The 11595-nt window shown below is 60.1% G+C and overlaps 2 protein-coding genes across 2 annotated transcripts; one reads left to right on the top strand and one right to left on the bottom strand.

Moving 5' to 3' along the window:
- Positions 1-1314: 1314 nt before the first annotated feature.
- Positions 1315-3885, bottom strand: BESB_014850 (uncharacterized protein; the record flags this gene model as incomplete). Its single annotated transcript, XM_029360214.1, has 1 exon — positions 1315-3885. The coding sequence occupies one exon, from the start codon at positions 3883-3885 to the stop codon at positions 1315-1317; it is 2571 nt and encodes an 856-aa protein (XP_029216881.1).
- Positions 3886-6012: 2127 nt separating this feature from the next.
- On the top strand, positions 6013-11260 carry BESB_014840 (RNA polymerase-associated protein RTF1; the record flags this gene model as incomplete). Its single annotated transcript, XM_029360213.1, has 8 exons — positions 6013-6231; positions 6567-6693; positions 7166-7234; positions 7606-8024; positions 8520-9101; positions 9576-10104; positions 10597-10808; positions 11078-11260. The coding sequence occupies 8 exons, from the start codon at positions 6013-6015 to the stop codon at positions 11258-11260; spliced, it is 2340 nt and encodes a 779-aa protein (XP_029216880.1).
- Positions 11261-11595: the final 335 nt, after the last annotated feature.

Genomic DNA, 11595 nt, shown 5'->3' with positions numbered 1-11595 from the left:
TGCCTCACACTGAAGAGTCAGCTGAGCCCAAAAAACGAAGTGCGGGAAGATTCGTTTCTTGTGCCCCTCTGTGCCTCTACGAAGAGAATCTCCATTCCTCCCTAAACCAGCTCCCGAGATCAAGCGGCGAAGGCATTGCCTCACGACTAGCCGGCGATGCGTGTCGGTGCTTCCGGCACACGATAAAGCGAGCATACAGAAAGGGAGGAGTCAAACACAGACGCCGCAAACGGCGCGTTTTTCATGGGGAAGGTCGAGTGTCTGAGTTGAAACAGCGTGCGTCAGACGCCGCGCAGGGCGGGCGAGGTCTTCTCTTCCGCGTCCACGCCGACGGCGGCCCTAATCCTGTGTCTGGCAGCTCGTTTTTTAAAAGTTGTCTGCACACAGGCCCCTATCCCGCCAGCGTCTCTGCGTCTAAAAATTTTCAAAGGATGAACTGCTGCGGACTAGCTACCACTCCACTCGTGTAGATCTTTTTTCAACAACCCTAAACTGCGTCATCCCTCTGCCGCAGAGAGCGGATCTACGAAGCGTATGAGCAGATGCGATGAACACGGGGAGGGAACCACTTCTAGAATACGGCCTTTTTAGAATACAGCCCAAGCCAGCTGCTTTGTGACTGCGGCTCGCCAGAGGCCTCGCTAGGATCGGTACCTTCTAGGCGCCGCCTACTGCAGTGAATACATCGAACAATTTCTTCAAAACGCACCGCCACGGCGCGGGGCCTTGTGTAGCAGAGAACCGAGTTGTCCTGCGCAGCTAAAGACGACAAGCCCGCATCTGAACTTTTTTTTCAGATTTGTTTTTGAGAGGACAAGTTCACATTAAGCGCGGCACACGCCGCAGGGGTGCGGAGGCCACCGACGCCTCGACAACAGCCAATGACGAGAAAGTAAAATACCTTTCTGAGAGCGCGCGCCCCTTCACAGCGACGCACACACTGTCTGACGTACGTCGCCAGGCACGGGAGCGCGTGAGAGAGTCATCGAGGAGAAAACAAAGTTTAATTTCGAACAGTTTCACAGGTCTAAACAAACGCTCGGCAGCTGGGCGCAGCCGCAGCCGAAGCACCTTCCCACGACTGAGGTAAGACTCGCGCGACGCCACTGAATCTCCGCTCGCGCCTCCGATTCGGCCTCCTCTGCGGTATTTCTCCTCGCACCCTGCCCAAGCAGGATGCCGGGGGAAGGGAGGGAATGGGCGCCTTTGTTTCCCCCTCTCTGCGTCGCGACCGCGTCCTCCGCTTCTCTGCGCTTCGCGGACTGCGCGGCGCCTCTTCCGCGGCGCCTCCTCCGCATCGCCGCTGCGGCCTGTTCACCAGCCCAGAAGGCCTGCGACGAGGTAGCCGAAGAGGAACCCGCCCAGGTGCCCAGGTTCGTCGAGGCCGCTGGAGCCGACTGGCGCGAAGACTTCGGTCAGCATCCGCTTGAGCAGTTGCCCGCCAAGCGTCCTCTTGGTTGCCGAGGGAATCCGCGCGCTGCCCACGAGGACCCCGAGGAGCGAGCACACTCCGGCGCTGCAGCCGAGCGTGCGTACGCACCAGGAGCGGTCTTTCGCGTGCTCAGAGTCCTGTGCCTCTTCTTCGTCTTCGTCGTCGTCGTTGAGGAGGTCCCGGTCGCTCGCCTCCTCCCTCTCGACGAGGCTGTCTCCGGGTCCCTCGCGCGCGGCAGCGCCCGCCTCCGAGTCGCGCCTCCGCCGCGCCTTTCGCAGCTTCTCGAGACGCCGCTGGCGCGCCCAGGCGTCAAGATTCTTCCGCGGCGGCGCACAGCGCGGCACGCCCTCCGTCTCTCCCCAAAGCTCCTCCTGCGAGACTTTGCCGCCCCAGAAGCGGCGCTGCCGCGCCTCCTCGCGCGTATGCTTCTGCACCGTCCACTCGACAGCCGCCCACCAGCGCCTGAGCAGAAGAGAGACCCCGTTCCCCGCCGCGATGCCGGAGAAAAACAGCGAAAGCAGCGTCGCGCGCGCCAGCCATCCGCGCTCCCCGAACCCCGGTCCGCGGCGACCGGCTGCCCTCTGCCCTGCCCCCTTCCGCTCTCCCTCATCCCACCAGCACCAGCGCGCGCAGGCGTCCTCGCCTCGCGCGTCCGCCGCCGCAGGAGACCCAGACGCGGAAGACGAGGAGGAGGCGGGAGCGGCGGCGCCGAAGAGCACTTCGTAGCAGAGGCGCTCGCAGCTGGGGAACACGCGCGAGATGCTGCGCACGTTCACAAAGAGGTGGAGGGCGTTCGCGTGGACGAGGCCGGCGCGGACAGCGCGGCCGAAAAATCCGAAAAAATTCGAAAAAAATCCGCCGCGCTCCCACCGCGCCAGCTCCTTCCTCATGTCGAACGCACACGTGGCGGAGAGCGACCCGCCAAAGAGAAAAGAATCACACGCAAACGCGAGAACCATAAGAAGCCGCAGCGCGGGTGCCAGCGGCGGCAGCGGCGGCATGAGGGACGTGGGCGCCCGCAACAGAGCGGAGGGAGACAGAGATGCAGAGACGAGAGACGCAGAGGCCCGCAGGCGCGAAGACAACACGCCGGCGGACAGAGAGAGAAGCCGTGAGAACAGAGAGAGGCGATTGAACAAGACTGAGCCACAGGAGCGGAGGAGGGACGCGAAAGGAACAGACAAGAGAGATCTTCGACGACGCGCGCGGGAGAGGAGCGACTTGCAGCTCGGAGAGGAAAACAACGTGCCCACGCGCTGCAGATCACGCGCGGAAGAAGAGAAAGCGCCGACGTGCGACAATAGCGAGGCCTTCTCAGGAGACTCGCGCTGAAGAAGAAGCCGTGACAAAAGCGAAGCGAGGCCGCGTAGGTGCGCAGGAAGCGAGGACGAAACAGACGGCAGCGCGAAAAACGCAGAAGAGGCACTCCGACTCCTCGGCAGAGGCCCGAAGAGGTCACGCCGCCCACAGCCTCCCGCGACTGAAGGCGCATGCAGAGAAGAAGAAAGAGACGGAGGCCTCGAAGCGAAAGGAGCGGCCGAGCCGGAGGGCGCTGGAGGCACGCCTGCAGGCGAAGACGATCGCTGTGTGCGGGAGTCCGAACTTGAGAAAGAATGAGGATAAGAAAACGAAGAAGAGAAGAGACAGATGAAGGAAGACGATGACAGACACAGAGACGACAACGGCTGAAGAGGCAGTGGAAAAAGATTGGAGCGCGAACAACGCTCGCCACCTCGCGGGAGCGGCGCATCGTCGCGCGTCAGCCGGCTGGGGCCCGTATATCTCGACCGGGAGGAAAAATCCGCAGCAAGAGGAAACCTTGAAGAGCAAAGCGGCGCCGAATACAGAGACAGCGAGGCGGACGCATGAGGCGAGAAGATACGCTGAGAAGGAGAAGAAGGAGAGAAGGCAGACGCAGTGGCGAGAGGCTGCGCGCGAGAGAAGCAGCCGCTTAACTCGCGGGAGCCGAGAAAAGGTCTTAGACAGCGGAAGGCGGCCTGCGAGGAAGACGCTGCCGAGCAAGCCTCCAGCCGAACCGATGGAGAGGACATAGCGAACCGCAGTCGCGAACCGGCATCTGGGCGAGGGGCCTGAAGGAGACAGACGAGAAGAAAGAGCAGAGACACCACGCCCCTTGAGCGACCTCGAGAAACCCACCGCCGCCGCCCCTCGCCAGTCGCCCAGAGACGCGCTCCCGCGTCCGACAACTGAACAAATGACGGAGAAGACGGGGAAGAAGCGACTGGTGAAGAAGCAAACGGCGAAGAAACAACAGTCGAAGAGAGAGATGCGGCGCAGAAACGCGCCGAAGGAGCACGAGTGGAAGACTGCCGCGCGCCAGGAGACGCAGGGCGCAAGGATGAGAAAGAAGAAGAATAAAACGAAGAAGAAGAGAGGAACAACGGTGAGGCAACCGAGGCAGAAGAGCCAGGCGACTGTGAAGGGGGGGGCATGGCGCGCCGCACGGGACACTGTAGAGACGAAGGCTCGCCAGCCAAGAAGGGCCTGCCGCGCTCCCGAAGACCAGAGAGGCTGAAACAAGGAGAAGGAAGCGCGCTCATTCCTCGCCAGCTCTCTATTTCCCTCCTCTTAAACCGCTCCTGGGTCTCCATGGTCACAAGGCATTTTCTTCTCCACACTTCTCCGCCTTCCTGCTCCCTCGCAGCTCGCCGAGGCGGGACGTCGGTTGGCTTTCGCGGCAAAGGCGCTTGCGATAGGAGACGCACACGTTCTCACGGGGGTCAAGCCAAGCTGCGATAAAAACGAATTTCTCGCGCTCACTCTCCGCGCTGCGGCCTCCTCTGTGCGCTCCTCCTTCAGAGGACGCTCAACCGACAGGCGGGCATCTTCTTTTGCTACTCTCCCTGCTTTTTGGAAGACCAGAGGACTGAGGCGGCGACTGGCAGCGCTGCGAGTGTCGCGTGACCCTGCGAGTTCCTCCGCCTCCAGAGGCAGGCTAAGGCTAAGAGAACGAGTACGGGGAGCCGCCGAAACGCCGTCGCGCCTTCCGCCAGCCCCCCGAAAATGCCTCTGCAGAGAAAAGCCCCTCGCCTCTCTTTCATCCCACGCCCTGTCCCTCCTTCTGCTTCTCTTTCGGGTCGTCTTTCTTCTCGTGTCTTATTCGTTCCTCGCTCTCGCTGTCGCGACCCCTTCAGCGCCAGATGGCTTAGCGGACGACCACCGCACACGCGGAAAATGAGGCGAAACGACCTTTGTTTGTCTGCTTGCAACGACGTGGATCTTCGAATGTAGCCGTGTTTTTCCCGGGTTTCCACCCCTGGAGAGTTTGTGCCTCGGTGTACAGCCAGCCAGCACACGCCAGCGGCCTCACAGAGAGGGAACAGAGAATAAGTCCCAGACAAAGAAAGGAGAGCAAAGCGGAACCGAAATAATTGACGAGACGCGTGTCTTTTGTCTGCTTGTTGAAAAGGAGAAGGAGGAAAGAAAGGCAATCGATGCTCTTCTCCCTCTGTCGTCTCTGGTGTCTGCGCCTTTTTCTCACGCTGGCGCAAGGCGCTCGCTGGCGCATGCAGTTTGCCGAGGCGCAGCAGACTTTGTTTTTCGCAGCTTTCTTCTCGTCTGCGCAAGACGCGAGCAGATTGCTTCGCGGTCACTTTCCCTTCGCCGGAAGAGCGCGGACCAAAGGAGAAGAAGACGACTAAGCGCGAAAAAAAAGGGTGACTGCGCCGCAGACAATCCGCGGTTCCCTAGGGAGTACGCATGGCTGACCCCGGGCTTCTTTTCTTCGCTTTTCGCACGCCTGTCGTTTTGCAAATCGCTTGATGAGCTGAAGAGGAAGGCGAAGAGAGAGGAAAACAGGAGAGATAGCGGTGAACGCCGCGAGTCTTCTGCGAGTTGCGGCGGGGGGTCTCTGCCGTCGTCGAGACATCGATTTTTCGCTCTCCTCCGTGATTTATGGCCTTCAGTGGGTTTGAGACGGCGGAGGAAAAGAGGAAGCACCCTCTTCTTCACCCCGAGCTTCGCGCCTGACCAGGAGGGACGAGAAGACAACTTTCTTCGCTGTCCCCCTCCTGTCTGTGACCCGTTCGGCTCCTTGATCTCTCTTGCAATGACACTCGCGTCGCGTCTGCCTGGATTTTCTCGTCCTTCGCCGTCTGAATCTCTTCAACATCGCTCAGCCGCCCTCGCTAACGTTTTTCAGGAGACATTGATCTTCTCCCCCTGCTTATCTTCTCCCAATTTCCCTGCTTCCTGTCTCCGCTTCCGGTTTCGTGACTCGTTGTCTCCTTCTTTGTCCTTTCGCGTCTCAATCTGCCGCCCCTTCTTCCGCCGACACTCTGCTAAGCGTCTCCCGCGTCCTACAGACTTTTTTCCCCATTTTTTGGTCTCTCTGCTTCTCTGCGCGGATGCTTAAGGTACGTTCCTCTCTCGCGGCGTGTAGAGTCGCGAGCGCGCATACCTGCGGCGGCTCCAACTCGCCTTGCAAGGTTCCTCCTCCGCGTCCTTTGGCAGCCTTCTTTCACCGCTAGGTGCATTCTGGCTCGCCGTGCGCTGCGCCCTTGGGATGTTTGTGTCTCATCGGATTTTCCGCTGCCAACGCGTGCGAATTTCCTCTTCAGATGAAGCCGACTTCGTCTGCGGCGCCGGGGCGCGGCCGCTACAGCCAGCAGCGTGGGCGGCTGTCTGCCTCCTCGCGGGCTTCTGCCGATGAAGGAAAGGGATCCGCGGACGCGTCTCTTTCTGGGCGCCGCGCGCGCCAGGCGGAAGACAGGGGCGCCGTGGGCTCCGCCGGCGAGTTCAACCCCGACTTCCTCTACAAAGATGAGCAAGACAGAGAAGTGAGAGGCGAAGGGATGCGCTCAAGAAAGAGGGCGCCGAGCAGACACCAGCGCGTGGGAGCGGGCAGTGGGTACCCCGCCGGCCTAGAATCGGCGTCGGGAATGTCGTGCCAGTTTTTTTCGCAGAAAGAAGGAAGGCCGCGGCCTCGAGAGAGAGCAAGATAAAACGCGTAACGGTCGACAGACGCCTGTCTCTTTTATTCTGCGGAGATCCGACTTCTTTTTCTCGCTCTCGTGCATCGGACAGCGCACCCCGGTTAGAAGGAGAAGGCCGCGAGAAGAGAGTCGCGTGTGCGCATCTTCCGCTCTTTTTCGATTTCGTTTGTATTCCTCAGGCGCTGGAGAGCATGAATGAGTTCGAGCGAGAAGCCGAACTCGCGAGGCGGTATGAGGAACTCGTCCGCGAGCGCCAGCGGAAGGAGCTGCTGCGGCGGCGCGATAAGGACAAGAAAAGCAAAGCAGGTAACTCGCCGTGACGTGTGTGAATTTCTGAGACGAAACCTCGTTCGGGAGCAGCCTCCGCGGTCTGGGGCGGGCGCCTTCTGGAGCTAAGATAGTGAAGAAAAACGCGGCAGACGGAGCCGCACCGCTCACACGAAGATCACACAAAAGAGCGTAGCGATCACATGCGTCAAACCCTAAGCCCCAGAAAAACGCCGCGGCCGCGTTGAGAAAATAAAAAGCCCGAGGGGAGTGGAGCTCACTCGTCTTCCGCGCTTCCACTGGGAGAGAGCCGATATAACTCCGGCTGATCGGAAGTGTTGCATGTATCTTCATTGTCTCTCTCTCTATATATATAGATGCGTATATACTTGTATAGATATACATTCCTCAGTATGCATAGACACTCTATTTGTGGCGGCGGTCGGGTATTCACGCTGTCGGCGAGCGACTCCACGGCTCTCGAGTTTTATTTTGTTTGGTTTTTGCTCAGGGCGCCTGGGAGATGCTCTCAGCGACATCCGTGCTAGGCGAGCACGGCAGAAACAGCAGCAGCGGCCAAGTGAGTTTTTTTACAGACGCGCGGCGGCCCTTTTTTTATGTCTTCGTCGTCGGTTTTTAGATCTCTGTAGCCTCCTCCACTGATGTCTTCCGCATATCTGCCTTATGTTTAGAAATGTCTACACATATGTGAGTGTATGCAGGCGCACGAATGCGTATCCGTAGAGACACATACGTGTATGGGTGTCTGAGGCTGTGAATGTGTTCGGCATCGCCGCACCAAACAGCAGCATGAACGCGATTGTTCGCTGGTGACCGCGGTGGGCGGGCTGCGCGCGTGTTTGCTTTCTGTCTGGTTTCGTTCTTTGGGCCTCGAGGTTTTCGGCGCGCGGCTTCGCTTCACTTCTTGATATCTCGTGTGGCGCGTCGCAGCAAGCGAAGACGAGGAAGAAGAGGAGGGAGAAGTCTCTGGGAGTCGGAAGGACGGCAGCGAAGAGATGAGTGCTTCGTCTTCTTCGTCGTCCTCCTCCTCTGAAGATGAGGAAGAAGAGGAAGGCGAGAGAAAGAAGCGCCTCTCGACGCGCTGTGCGGCCTCCAGCGGGGTCGTAGCCCCCGGCGCGGGCGTCTCCGCGATTGCCGACGCCGCCTTGGGCTCGGCTGCCGCGACCGCGGGGACACTTTTGGAGCCCGACCGCCCGGTCGGTGCCGCCGGCGGTCTCGCCCAAGATGCCGGAGCGGTCGCAGGCGAGGTTTTCGGCGAAGACCCGGCCCTCGCGGGAAGACGAAAAGGCGGCGTGGGCGCGCGAGCTGGCAGAGAGGATGAAAAGAACGAGCAGACCGTGGCGCAGCAGGTGAGCACGCGGCGACCGAAGACACGAGAGAAGAAGACGCCGCTCTCGAGGGCGCCCACATTTTCGAAAGAACGAACTAACCAGGAGCCGAGGCACCTCTAGAAGAGAGCAAAGAACGGGCAGGAAAAAAAGAAAAGCTCCAAAGAGCCTAAATAGCGAAGGAAGTTGAGAAGCGGGCGAAGCACCACGAGACGTGAATGGATCTCGTTGCTGCTCTATTTGTTCGTTTCTGGGGAAGTTTTCACGAATGCCTGCTGGCAGAGTACAGAATCTTTTCTGCGTCTTGTGTTTGCAGGTGCCTTTTTTGGAAAAGGTCTGGTGTGAAGGATCTTTTTACTCTGTGTTCATGCTGCGCCCGAGCGTGTGTCTGTTTCCACGTCTGTTAACGACTCCGTGTTGAGTTGCCGCAGGCCTGTTTTTTGCGGGTCGTGCGCGTGGTGTCTGCCTCCCGCCTTGGTAGCGTTTGTGTCGCCTTTATTTTCTTCTTTTTTTCAGCGGACGCTGCTGGAGGAGGACGGCCGCGCAGACGACTTGTTCGACGAGGATCGCATGGACAGCGACGAGGCGCGGCGGAAGGAGACGTCGCGGCGCATGCTGCAGAAGATTTCGTTGGATCTGCTTAACAGCGTGCGGCTCTCTACCGAGCGGCTGCTGCACATGCTTGAGCATCCGCAGGCGGAGAAGTTCGTCCGCGGCTGCTTCGTGAAGGTTCCTCAGCCGGCGTCTGCGCGCGCCGCAGGCCTTGGCGGCGAGCCACCTTTCGGTTGGGTGTGTCAAATCGTCGGTCTGCGACCCTGCGAGACGTACTTGGTCCCCTTGGACCGCGCCTTCTTCGCGTCGCCCGGGAAGGACGGCGCATGCAGAAAGGGCGAAGGCACGCCGTGCAACGTCCTGCTTCTCCTCCGCGTCGCCCCGCGTGCCGCCGCCAAGTTCGACCGCGAATTTTCCCTCGTTGACCTGCTCAACAGCCCCGTGACCCCCGCCGAGTACGAGGAGTGGAAAAAAAAACTCCAGGAGTTCGACTCCGTCGAGGACCTCTCCAAGAAACTCCGAGCGAAGATGCAGCAGCTCAAAGAGGTGCGCAACGCCAAGCGAAAAGAAACACACGGCCTCGCGCGAGCGCCTCCCGCCTCACCCGCGGCTCTATGACTGCAGCATCACGCCGCCCAACTGCGCCGCGCAAGAAATTTACATACATATATATATATATATGCGTTGATTCCATTGCCTGCTTCATCTGGACAGGCGGGGATGCGAAGGAGGCAGAGGGGACGGGGGAGGAGGCGCTTTGCAAAACGGCGAGGTCGGGCGCCAAGTAGCCGAGAGAGAAGAGGAAACAGACGCCGTGGCGGGACTCTGGCTGTGCGACATCTCAAACGCAGCCGCGTCGTCGCCTCCTGCGGGGGCCGGCTCGTCTCTCTCGGGAACGCGGCTTTCCTTCGGCATTGCCGCCGCTTCGCTGCCTTCTCTCACAGTTGTTTTTGCGCGTTTGGCGCGGCGAGTTTCGCTCTCCTCATCGCGCGCGCGTCTCTGTTTGCCTGCTCGCTGCAGTTCACTTTCACAGACGAGGACGTGCAAGCTATTTTGGCGAAGAAGCAGCAGGACGCGGCTTCGGGCGCGTTTCTGACCACAACGGGCAATCTGTTGAAGCAGCTCATGTCGATTAAGCACGAGATGGATTCGCTGAACGCGTCGCTGTCGAGTGTGTCCACGGCGAGTGCGTCGCGGCGCGAGTTGAAGGAGAAGCTGCAGGCTCTAGTCAGCCGGAAGGCGGAAGTTGAGCTGCGGCTGGCAAAGAGCAAAGCCGCCTCGGGGCGGGCTGCGCACGCGTCGCTGATGCACCAGTTCAACATGGAGAAACGCCGCGAGAATCTCGCGAACTTCATTCGACAGGATGCCAACCGGTCCATGCGCAGGGGCGCGGCCGCTGCCGCGCAGGACGATGAGGCGCGGAGGAAGCGCAGCCGCAGCGAGCCACGCGATGAGCAGGGTGACGCAGAGAGACTCCGCGGCCGCGAAGATTCCCGACAAAGAGCGGAAACCCGAGGCGCCCCTAGTGTCTCGCCAGGTCGTCTCAGAGGTGAGCAAGGAGGAGGCGAGACAATCTGTCGAGTCCACGCCGCGGAGAAGATTCCGCCGCCTCACTGTGTCAGACGTGTTAGAAGGGCTGGCAGTGACCGCGTCTCTGCAGAGGTCGCCCCAGTGCGCTCTTCGGTATCTCTTCTCGGCGCCGCTAGCTGTGAAGGAGAAGCTCGAGCAAGGGCTTTGGCCTCTCGCCTCGGCTAGCTTCCTTCTCGTCGCTCGTGCAGAGCGACCTGAGCAACTTGTGAAGATGCGCCCACGGACTTGTGTATGAGCGGGTGCAGGAGGGCAGTGGGTGAGGAGGGGGGATGAGAAGCAAGGGGGGTTAGGGTTCAGTCGGCTTCCTTTTCCGCCGCGGTTCATCGTGGGCTGACAGCTGAGCCGCCAGCCTCGCCGTGTTTTCATCTGGTGTCGCCATCGGCCGGAGGCAGGGGACGCGCCGCTGCACCTCGCTCTAATTCGGCGTTTTCGCGCACTTTTTTTTATTCAGAGAGCTCCATGGACCGCGGCGGGCTGTCGTCGCAAGATCTGCCCATAGATCCGGAGGCCCGGAAGCGCAGCACGAGTCCCTCGCCGTCTCAGCCGCGCGGCGGCGCCTTTTCGCCGGCTGCGTCCGCCTGTCCGCAGTCGAGCGCCGCCTGGCAGTTTCTACTGCACGGATCGCCCAGGGAGCAGCGTGCCTGGGTTCGAGACACGGTTCAAGTAAGAAAAGGCAGAAAGAGAACGGATTGAGGAAAAGAAGAATGCTCGGAACTGGGCAACTCGGGCGCAGGAAAGCGTCGAGCGAAAACGAGCAGGAGGGAGGGGGGGACTCACCGGAGAGAGAGGAAATAACGGGGGAGCGGCCGAGAGAGGGAGGGGGGGGTCGGGGCGCGGAGGAGCTTCCGCAAGGCGAGCGTGGAGCGCTTGACGCTCTGGGTCGCTTGACTGCGAGTCGTGTTTTTGGCTGCTGTCGTCGGTGGATGTCGCAGCGTCATCGTCAGGCTGGCCCTCTGCACCTAGACACCAGCGCCATTCCGCCGCCGCGCGCGCATGCGTCGATCGTCGCCCTTCTCTCTCCAGCCCCGCCTCCGCCTGCGGACGCACTTTTGATTTCACTCGAGGAGTACAAACAGCAGGTTGCGCAGCTCGCCAACATGCAGCTGGCTGGCTGAGGCAGCGCGGCCTCGCGACCTGCGCCGCGCTCCTGTACTCACCTATACATGCGCACATATATATATATATATATATATATATATATATATATATATATGCATATGTATGGATATGTGGGTATATATTATATAGGAATTTACAGGAGCGTGCGGAGTTGCAGTCCGGATAAAATGTCTATGCACGTGCGAGGAGATGCCTCGGAGGGGGGGGGGGGGGGGGGAGCGGGCGCCGCGCCGCGGAAGGAAGTGGACATGACGCGTGCATAAATGCATGTAGACATGTTTTTGCATGCGTACATATCCTCATAGATTTGGGTCTATTTTGTAGGGTACGT

Source organism: Besnoitia besnoiti, chromosome IX (assembly GCF_002563875.1).
Source record: "Besnoitia besnoiti strain Bb-Ger1 chromosome IX, whole genome shotgun sequence".
NCBI lineage: Eukaryota > Apicomplexa > Conoidasida > Eucoccidiorida > Sarcocystidae > Besnoitia > Besnoitia besnoiti.
Note: the sequence above shows the minus strand (reverse complement) of the source record. Positions and strands in the feature narration are given on the sequence as shown.